Genomic DNA, 11,672 nt, shown 5'->3' with positions numbered 1-11,672 from the left:
TCGTACCCTTCATCTTGTTCCGCCTCCTCAAATCCTACCGCATAGCCCGCGTCCACCAGTGGCTCGTCTTCCGCCTGCGCCGCGGCTAGTGCTGCCTCATAGGCCTCGTCGGCCTGTAGTTCCGCCTCTGCTTCAGCCAGAGCGGGGTCCTCTTGTTCCTGAGGCTCTCCATACGCTGCTTCAAACTCGAGCAGATTCAAGTCTGATGCCGTTGGAGTTGCATATTCCCCAATTACCTGGGACTCACCATAGCCAATTGAGCTCTGTTGGTCTAAGGCACTGAGATCCGCCTGATGGTTTGCCTCAAAGTCTTCATAGATACGATAGTCATCCTCTTGCATATCCTCATTTCCAATAGGTTCCTCATTCGGGTCGGGTTCAGAGAACACTTCCTCTGGTTCTAGTTCGGGCTGGAGGTTCACTTCATGTCTCGGATTTAACTCCATTAGCATAGCTGCTGCTACAAAGGTGTTGGGTTCAGAGATTTGGGCTGTCGGGTTAGGTTGGAGAAGGTTTTCTAGGCTTTGATTGGTGGAACTCTGCTGGGTTAATATAGGAGTTGTATTTTTCGGGCTCACAGGTTTAGATTTGATTGGGGTGTCAATTGGACTTGGGCTTTTAGGTGCTGTGTTCGGATTGGGAAGAGATTTTATAAGGCCTATTGCTCTATCAGTTAATGGAGATGGACTATGATAGGTGGGCTTAGGTGGACTGTTGGCAAGCGTGTTTGCCATGCTTTTAATTCCCTGGATTAGATTGGAATTTTGTTTTGGGTCCGAAATTTGAACAAGTTCCCCCACTTTTGGAGTACTAACAGGTTTGTTGGCAGAGGCATGCTGATTGTACACTGGCCGGTAATTAATGACTGGACCCGAATGATCTCCCTTCTCAACAGGACTGGAGATGTCCATAGGGGTATTTTCGTAAATTCTCTTACCTTTCTTCTCTTCCAGTAGAATTTGTTGAGGTGTTGGTTTAATGGCTGCTTGTAGCCTCTGTTGTTGTATGGCCTCAAATTGGGGTGAGGCCCTCAAGGTTTTTTCTAATTTTTCTTTCTCCTTGCCTTCACCTAGGTTCATCCAAACTGAGAGAAGTGTATCATAATCAATAGACAGCACACTGCTGCCCTGATTGTCATCCCTTTGAATAGTTACAGTTTGTTTGTTCTCCAGCTTTACCTTTTGAAAAAATTCCTCTTTGGGTGTTGTGTCTATTGGGGGTATGAGAGGGACTGGTTCTTCCAACCAACTTAGGACTCTTACCTCTACCTCTCGCATTATGCCTTTAAGCCATAAATGCAAGTTGTGTGGGATCTTGCCGAGATCTGGAAGAGCTACCACAGCAAACATGCTCTCCAAGGATGGGGCTTTTGTCATCGAGGCATGTTCAAGAACAATGCCAAACGAACTAGCTCCCGCAATTAAATGATCTATTGTCCATGTTTGGGGGGACATCCTTTTCAATTCTATCCAAACTTTATATTTTAATCTCAAAGGATACCCGTTTATGGCAGGGGTCCAAGGGTAGGACACATACCCTAAGACTTGCAATGGCTTGTCATAGCTAAGAAGAAACCTATGACGGTCAGAACCCATAGGGAGCAATAAAAGATATTGTGATCCCGACATATGCGTTAGAGGGAAAGGAAAATCTGACTTACAAACATTCATGAGAACCGATTGCACGATTTCGGTTGAATGATTATTCTTGAGACGAGCATCAATCACTATAGCTCGATTGAATTCGATCGCATCGACCTTCATGAGGTTAGTCTCCGGGATGAAAACTGAAACCGATTGAGGCCGGTTCGGTGGTAGCTGCGCCTCACCCATATTTCCTCTTGGTTGCAACGGGTCAAAGCAAATTCTCTTGGCAGCCGGAGGTTGCATGCACGTTTTTGCCTCATGTCCCGCGCGCCAACACTTAGCACAAACTCGCTCTCTAGCACGGCACTCATTTTGTTCATGTCCGTATTTTAGACAGTTATAGCATCGTCCCTTCCATAAGTAATGGTTCGGATCTGGTGGTACAGGAAGTTGCACTTGGCTTTGCAGAGTTTCAGATTGTGGAGATGGGTTTTGGATGTGTGAGAATTGCCATGGACTGTGGTCAAGATAATGTTGCCATGGAGGGCTTTGGTATCGTTGGACAGTTGGTGGGTATGTAGGTACTTGGATGTTTTGGGGAGGGGTGGTAATGTGTGCGTAGGATGGGGAGTTGTGAGTTATTGCATTACTATTTTGGTTCAGGTGAATATGTGGTGGCTGTTGATTGGGAATGTTGCGTTTCCTTGTCATAACTGAAGGTGAGTTAATGCAGGATTTAGGAAGAGAGGAGTTAATGGAGTTGAAAGCTGTGTAGTTGCTGTTTGGTTTGGTGGGTTTTGTAGAGAAATTTAGGCGTGGGATGCCATTAATGCTTGTAGGAGCATTAATTAGAGGAGACAGCTTGGGTTGTGAGAAGGACGGGAATAACCCCTCTACTCTTCCCCAGGAGCTGAGAGATGGGGGTGCGTCGGCTCTGTTGAGAGCACCGTGACGTTGATTGTACTGCTGACTTACCTGACGATAATGGCGTCTCCCAACAACTTTGTTTCCCAATGCATTATTCACAGAAATGTTACCTTGGGAGGAGCTATTTGTACGGCTGGGAGCCATTTGCTGTCTCGTTGAGAAAGCTCCATTTCTTTTCCACCAGTTCCGTCTTGGTCTCCGTTGAGCATGTTCGAACTCACCTCTATTTCTTCTTGCCAAGTCCTGACGTTGACGGCGAGTGAGAATAGTATGCCACCCATCTCCGGTTGAAACAGAAGCTTGCTTCATTTTCCAATCGCCTTCTTAACGGGTCCGCCTAATTAGATCCGCCCTCTGAGTTCCGCCCCTATGTCAAAAATAAATCTTTCTAATCAATATAGTTTAGACTAATTTATATTTAATGTGTAATACAAAGTCTAAATGTTAAATATATAGAACTCAGGGGATAATATCTTTTTTATTTGTTATTGAAATGAATAATTATCGAACCAAAATATTTGAAGGACGCTTTGGCTTATCTAGGATTTGATCTTTGGAAGAAAGGACCGAGGATGAGAGATTAATGAGAGAAAGACAATAAAATGATTTTTTTTTTAAAGAAAACATTGACATCTTGAAAGATCAAATCTAATGATGTATGTTTTGCAAATCATTGGTCTTTAGTCTTTACTGTCGCTACAAGTTTACTTCAGACTTCTAATAATTTTATTTTATTTTGAAATAAATAATTTAAATAGTCACATCATTTTTATCAATTAAGTTTCTAACCTACAATATTACATATGAAAAGTAGTGTCTTTAGTAGGGTTGCACAAAAAGTTCGTGATTCAATTTGAGTTTGATTCAGAAAAGGCTCGTAATTAATTCGATTTGAAATTAGTTTGTTCTGAAACAAATCAAACTAATTCGATTCGAATTTTATTCAAACTCAAACTCAAACTGGATATAGTTCGTTCTAAATTGGTTCGTGAACTATTTAAATTTGAATCTCAACTAATATAACGAATGGCTTCAACCATCAATCTTTAATAATGTAGGAATCACACTTATATCATAGCTCAAAATTGTTAATATAATGATAATTTATAATAGAAAAATACTTTAGCAGCGTAACAAATTAAGAATGAAAATAAGTTTCTCATTTGACTTGGTCCATGCCGTGATTTTAGTCAATCTAGCAGCGTAAAATGTAAGGAAATTTTGGGTTAGCCCATAATTCATTAGTGTGAATTCATGAAAAGGTAAAAGGTAAAAGGAAACCGAGAGAGGAAAAACTAATGCATAAACTACCGGTGGCTGTCAAAAAAAATCTGTAGTTCGTGATTCAATTGACTTCAATTCGATTAGAAATTTTTTTTTAATTAATTCGTTCGTTCTGAAACAAATCAAATCAATTCGGTTTGAATCTTATTCAAACTCAAATTAGGGTAAGTTTGATTTGGTTCAATTCGCGTGGAGCCCCAGTGTTTAGTCTTAAATTTAAAAATATATTTTTCTAATAGTAACTTGATTGGAATATTGAATTTTAATTAATTTTTCATATCATACATGCAGTTTAGGTTACGTAGGTACATAACCATTTGATATGATAGCCTCAACACATGGTTGGACCCAACAGGGGCACTCAGTGCGGTACTAAGAAGGAATTATTTAAAGCATAGCTAGCAATCCTATTGAACAAGACAGTTATTGTTGGGGACAACAACATTTAATTTATTACCCTCATTTTGGTCGCCGAATCACACTATCAAATCTCCTAGGATCAAATGATAGAAATCATGGCTTCCAAATTAATATTTTACTGTTAGAAAAAAAAAATTGAGCTTAAATTATAAATAAATAATAAGTATTTAAAAATTAAAACATAAATTAAAGTCTTGTGCTACGCAACTTATCAATTCATCCAGCTATTGCTTCAAAATTACTGTCAATATTTATCTATTGTAAAAAATCAAAAGAGATTACGAGTATCATCTTTGAAAAATAAAATAAAAATATATATATAATGCAGCAGACTTGTTGTGATTTTCTCTCGAAATATTTTTACTTCTATTATATTATAGAGATGCACTTAACTTGAAGGAACAAATATGAACTAATTCATTGTAATTAGAACTCAAGAAACTGTAAATATGATGTTTGACAAATAGTTTATATTTCTTTCATACCGGGAACTTGTGTTGTCATCGATCTGTACCTAAAAGAACCAGCCATGATAACTATTTATAATGCATTGGTTTTTAATTAATACACATATTATTTTATGATATATAAAGAGAATTAAGTCTACAAAATTGCTAAATATATTACATATTATAACATGAGCCGTGCAATTTTTTTTTCCTCTTCATTTATTTTTCATTAGATCACTCATGTATGTATTATGTTTCTCATTCTTTATTTAAAAGAGGTGGATTTAATCTACCAGAGATATATTATAATTCTAAAAAAAAAAACCCAACTTTTTGTTTTTTTATTTTATTTTGCATATATACGCGTCCAAATGCTTTGAAAATTTTATTTTCCCAACGGTTTGAGAATATCGAATTTATTGTGGAATATTATAGTCTTTTAAAAAAAATAACTTTTGCACTGTATATTTTGTTTTCTAGAGTGAAGTCCGGAAATGCCAGCGGTTTGATTGAGCTCAATGCCAGCGGCAGAAGAAGAATTGAATTCGCTTTAACTTTTGTTTTTCACTGTTAAAATATTAAATAGAAAAAATTGAGCAAAGTTAGGGTTTGATGGGGTCATCAAGAGAATTTGGTGAGCACAATTCTAAAAGTATATCGGATCGACTTCAAACGCCGAATCAAAATCATTGAAATCCATATACTTAATGAGTGATGCATGTACATGTAAAATTTTAAAAGTTTCAAATTTATTTGCTACAATATCAAGCGGTCAAAGAAATGAACATTTTATAAGTTAATTTGTAAGTTGTTTTATATATTCAATTTTTATTATTTCTTTGACAACTTGACCTTGTAACAAATAAATTCGAAACTATCAAAATTTTGCATGTACATGCATCACTCATGAAGTACATGAATTTTAATAGTTTGAATTCGGTATTTGAAGTCGATCCGCTATACTTTTAGAGTTGTGCTCACCAAATTATCTTGATGAGCACATCAAACCCTAGCTTGCTCTAAAAAGTTTTTAAAATAATAGACCGAGTAATTTAAAATTTGAATTAACTTAGGATTGCGACAAAATAACCCGGGTCCAAAATTTGAAACAGGGCCAATTGCTCATTCCTTTATGTCTACTAACAATGATGATTTTCATTATTTTGTTGCTTGGTCTGTTTTTCTTTTAAAAAAAAAATGTTTGGATCCTAACTATTGTTCACTCCAAACCAGTGTTATAAATAATGGTATGTGGTCGTTGGACGAACAGGGTACCACCAAGCGATTAATTGGTTATAATCGGAAATAATCGGTTGATTAGTCAAAAAAATTCATAACGACTTGGTCACCGCCAACGACTAATCAGCCGATTAATCAGTCTAAACGGACATTTTTTACAACATTGCTCCAAACTTTGATTCGGATAATTTATCGTTGTCATTCTAATACATCGAAATTCTAATATACTTCATCAATTTTGTAAAAAAATTTATATTTTAATTTTTTAATTTTTTTAATTCTAGAAAAATAGATGAAGTAACTTAGAATTTAAAGACATCAAATGCCTCATACCTTTCATACTTCATTGTGTCTCATTTTTTATATTTTTGTTTCAAAGTTCAAATTGTTAATCTGAACAACTCAACGTGGTCTCCATATTAAAATCGTTTGGAGACCAAATTTTATATTTTTTTGAAACTTTTTTATTATTGTTTATGATAGGCACAAAATCGTTGTGTTTTGACCATCCGAAAACAACAATTTTACATCTATCCAAAAAAATTATAAAATTAGATCTCCTAATAAATTTTAATATAGATATCATATTAAACAGTTCGAATCGACAGTATGAGACGTTTGAATCATACTTTTTGAATCTTAATATATCTAAATTGTGCTTGCACTCGGAGTCTTACTAGGGAACGAATCTTGAACTTAAAAACCTTTATGCATACCTTATAAAGTCTATGACAATCGACACATATATTAGGTTGTTAAATCGGACTCAAATCAGTTGTGTGAGCTTATAAATATGCACATGTATTGGTTCTCACGTGAAGGGCTTAAGGAGGACTGGTGGTGGGGATATAATTGTCCAATGAAATGTACTTTTTAGTCCGTCTTAAGAAACCAACAAATGCTTAAGGAAAGGTACTCAGGATTTAGATTTTGTGCTTAGAAGGAATTCTTAATCTTGTCAAAGGAGATCCAGTTCAGCAGGATTAACATGGATGCACTTAAGAAGTGTTAAGAAAGCTTAATCTTTCTCAGCCAAACAGATACATAAAGTTATTTTGATATAACGTGGAGTAACACCTGAGTACACTTCTCATTTCACACTTATAAATTGTCAAATAAGACCATACAATGAGATAAGTAAGATGATATAATTGTAAAATAAGTTTAATCATATTTTTAGACGGATTAATTTATTTCAAACTTATTTCGTCTTTAGAACTTACTGTTTTAAACATATATTTATTTTGTAATATCTCTCAAAAAAAATAATTTAAGTCATAACTTAAATTATCAATCGAGATGCAAATAAAAAAACAGTATAATAAAACAAACAATTTAATCATTTTAAATTTAAATTTAACTAACAATCAAACATGAAAATACACTACAACATCATCGTCACGCGCACCTACAACAAAGTAGACACTTTTTGTAAGGAAAAAAATGCATTTATGATGGTCGTCCGTCGCAAAAAGAAAAAACTAAACAATGAGAGTAGTCCATTGCAAAAAGTCACTTTTTATTCTCGCGAAAAGTGTCTCATTCTTATTGCGCGCTCATATATACTAGTTCCATCTAAAGATATATATGTGCAGCTCACATCTCGTTTAATTAGGTCTTGAACTCATTTAGGATAAACTCTTTCTAGATTGATACAACTCCTGTACACCAGGAATGGACAACAACAAAAATTGTGCCTCTAGATTGATAAACTCTTTTTTTTAACTTATTTTTTGGGCCTCTACTCTTCTAATTATATTCATATACTTGATGTATCGGAACCAATTATATGGCAGGGTATACCGGAACCAACAATTTGTTAGCTCAGTTCAGCATTGGTTTGAGAATGTTGTGCGGTAATTATTTTTCTGATTTTGATTCCTTCGTAATTAGTTGACTTTTGTAGTCCATTAGTAATTTAGTAGGTATATATCATATATATTTTAGTTGACCCAAACAGTAATTTAATTTAACTTCAAATACTGAAAATGATGGTAAGGAAAGAATTTATCTATTACCTCTATAGTTCAAAAGGTTCGTAAAATTCACTTAAATTTAGCAAAATAAATTGGTCATGTTATTATTGGTTTTGTCAAGACATGTTATGACTTGTCACGCTATGTGTTGGGGTCACATGATGTGATGCGTATATCGCATAACACATCTTTTTCAACTATAAATGACATGTCATGTTAACTTATTTGATAACGTTACATGGTCAATTTTTCTAACATTGTTTTATTATTACAAATTATTTTGTTGTAGGTTTCTTATTTTCTTATTATTTTTTTATTTATTCTATGAATTAATTTAAAATCTAGAAAAAAAAAAGTTACAATGTAACTATTCGCGTGACTTTTTTTATTATTTTAGTCACTTCAAATGATTTTTTTTTATCACATGTTGTACTGTAACATTACTAAATCATGACATATTAGTTACGTCACATCATATTATATCACATTTTTCCTTTACTATTTAAGCTTCTTACTTAATTTAAAATTAGTCATTTCTAAAAATATTAATCTATTATCTCTATAGTTCCATGTCATTACCATACCATTAAAGGAGGGCCCCGTCAATACTGTCGAGCAAGAACAACATACTGTCATATCGTTTTCTATAAAATTCCATAAGCATTTTTATTGCCAGATCGACGTTTGGTATTTAATAATAACAATAAGTACCAATGAAATGAATTTTCAGACAAATATGTACAACTGAAAAGAACAAACTAACTGAATCAAATTCAACAGCCTAGAGATCAATTGAACAAATTAAATACTCATAATTAATTGAAGTAGCAGAATTCATACAGTGATATTAACCGTTTCCTAACCCTAAAATATCAATCTATCAAAAAAATATTTTAAACTTGGATGTTTTATTAATGTATGATACGTAATTAAATGTTTTAAATGTTATAATACTGATTAGTCAATTCTAACGAGCGACTAATTAAATGTAGCAACTAACTAATTATCTCTAACAATAATTTAACATTTAAAACCGGAAAACACTCCTTATATAAACTATTTATTAGATTTGATATTGTTTTCTGATTAATCGATCAATTAATTACCGTTTTTTAAACACAGGTCTTACCATCCGGCGCAACTAATAAATTTAATTTGAACAGGTTGGCTGATTTCCTCATCTGACGTGGTTGCCGACGAATAAAAATCTCGATTAAAAATAGTAAAAATCCGATCCCGAGGTAATTAATTTATAATTCGTTTTGCTCCCTTTGCACCCTAATTCCTCGACTGCACTTGCTCCTCCACCAATTAAACAACGCCACGTGTCCCCAGCAGCGGGAGGCACCCGCTCCCCGCCTCCGGAGCTGTAACGCGCCTTATTAATCTAAAATAAACAGCAGATGAATACTTGTTCCTGTGATGCTACCTACTCAATTCCCCATGTGGCGGGTCAATTGATGATAGGAATCATGTATGTAACTCAAATTACTATGTTGGAAAGGGCACAGAGATTTAGATGTGAACTCAACCCCACACGGCCACGGATGGCTTCGTGACAACGGCTGGGCACGCCTCCCATGGGTAATTACGTCACCTATTTTACCAATCAATTTCTGATGCTAAATTAATAAATTATTATTATGTTCACATATTGATTTTCAAATGTACTCTGCTGCATATTATTTTTATTTTGTTTTGCTGAATTTTACTCTCTCTGTATATGCTTATTGGACCATTTTTTTAAAAATAAATTTAAATTGCTTGAATTTTTATAACTACAATTATTTATGATGACTAAATCACTCCAAAATATGAGTTGTAATTTCAATAAATTTTAGACTGTGGGACAGTTAACATGAATTATATTATATTATATATAAGCAATAGTTCCAGATTCAACTGATTTAGAATTGTTCTGGCTCATAATTAATTAGGAGTTCATCAAAAGCAACACATGCAGAGTCAAATTTGTTAACCATGATTCGTTGACAGTACGATGTGGTAACTGATTGTGATTTCATATATTTTATATATTCAAAAATATCAAGATTATGGTGGAAAAAGGTAGAAAATTAAAATCTATGTGCATAACAGGGGAGGTTTAGAATTAATTACACAGATAAGTTTGCTTATAGTAATGGAGTACCTCCACCTAATTAAAATAGTAAAAAATATCACATCCCAATGCAATTACTAAGTCCCAAATCTATGTGATACACACTCACATGCACATACACTCTCAACCAAATTTCCTCACTCTTTGTTTCATATAAAAAGCGTCTCTGTACATCTGTCCCCTCCCCCTTCAAAAAATCTCAACACAAATTAAAACACTCTTTGCTCTCTTCTCCTTCTAGCCAAATGTTCTCAACTAATGATATCATGTTACCGTACCAGCCGCAACCGACGCTTATCGACCGGCAATGGAAACCCGAGAATATTGAAATTGCACCGAATTGCCCCCGGTGTGATTCCTCCAACACCAAATTTTGCTACTACAACAATTACAGCCTCAGCCAGCCAAGGTATTTCTGCAAAGGTTGTAGGCGGTACTGGACCAAAGGTGGGTCCCTACGAAATGTACCAGTAGGAGGTGGTTGTAGAAAAAACCGCAGATCAAAACCAGCACGGGCACAAGCCGGTTCAATGAATGGTCATCAGAACCAGGTTCCGGTTCGACCTGACCTAGTTCTAGATGGAATGGTAGGAAACAGTACTGGTACTTGTCAGCCCGGCAGATCAACCGATGGGTCAGCAATCGATCTAGCCATGCTTTATGCCAAGTACTTGAACAAATGTCCTGAGCCGCCTGAGCAGTCGGATTCATTTGATGGGTCCAATTGTATGGACCCGGTTCTTGATGAATTGCCGGTGCAATTGCCGAGTCATGACGGGTTATTGGATTGGCAAATGTCAAGTGACCCAATTGAGGAAGCATTATTGTGTGACACTAGCAATATGTTGCTTGGAGAGTTCAATTTTAGCATGGATCCCGGCTGCTACGAGTCCCCGGATTTACCCGCAGAAGGTGGATATAACTATAGCTCTGATGAGAGTTTCTATTCCTCAAGTTGTTCAGTTCTTCCAAATTTAATACCTGATGAAAGTTTGGCTATTCTTCAAGAAAGTAGCATAAATGCTACATATTGGACTACACTAGATTGCCCAAGTTTAGAAGCTCTCTACAAGTGTTGATCTCCACGGCATATATATATATACATGAGGGGTTAATTTATGTATGTGATTTGTATAACTGTGAGCCAAAGTATTAAAGAGAAAAAAAAATGGTTTTGTGATTTAATTGCATCATCTGTGAATTTCATTGATTTTATATCAATGCTATGAGATTTTTTGTTTTATGTTTTGATTTTTGCCAATTGTTCAATTACATCAAAATCATTGAGATGGTTTCAAAATTTAAATTACAACAATTCATACAAATTACATTGTTAGTACCTAATGTTCATTTTCAGTCAAAGAATTAAAAGGTTTAATGAATGTTGACCGTTGAGTAACTACTAACTACTCTTTACTCTTTTTTTCTTTTTTTCTTTTTTTACTCTTGTAAGTTTTAACTAGTGGATAGTAATATATGGATATATATAAGGTGAAATGATATATGTGGGCCTGACAGACAACTGTGATCTTGTACTGTCATGAACTCATAAAGCTATAGTAGACTAGTTGACTGTCTTACCTCAAGTTGAACAGACTGAACACTGACCAGTGAGAGGGAGAAAGATATACAGAGAGAGAGAGAGAGATGTAGGAGGGACTAGCTAGGAGAT

General features: G+C 35.0%; 1 protein-coding gene across 1 annotated transcript; it reads left to right on the top strand.

The window, feature by feature from the left end:
• Positions 1-10,204: 10,204 nt before the first annotated feature.
• LOC144575807 (uncharacterized) lies at positions 10,205-11,181 on the top strand. Its single transcript, XM_078326052.1, has one exon. The coding sequence runs from the start codon at positions 10,246-10,248 to the stop codon at positions 11,077-11,079; it is 834 nt and encodes a 277-aa protein (XP_078182178.1). The 5' UTR covers positions 10,205-10,245; the 3' UTR covers positions 11,080-11,181.
• The last annotated feature ends 491 nt before the right edge of the window (positions 11,182-11,672 follow it).

The sequence above is a fragment of the Carex rostrata genome, chromosome 24 (assembly GCF_964058835.1).
Source record: "Carex rostrata chromosome 24, lpCarRost1.2, whole genome shotgun sequence".
Taxonomy (NCBI): Eukaryota; Viridiplantae; Streptophyta; class Magnoliopsida; order Poales; family Cyperaceae; genus Carex; species Carex rostrata.
The sequence above is the reverse complement of the archived record's forward strand: the minus strand, read 5'-3'. Positions and strand labels throughout refer to the sequence as shown.

Bases quoted from the DNA above. Each gene is read 5' to 3' on its own strand.
- LOC144575807 (XM_078326052.1), top strand. From the start codon at position 10,246: ATGTTCTCAACTAATGATATCATGTTACCGTACCAGCCGCAACCGACG.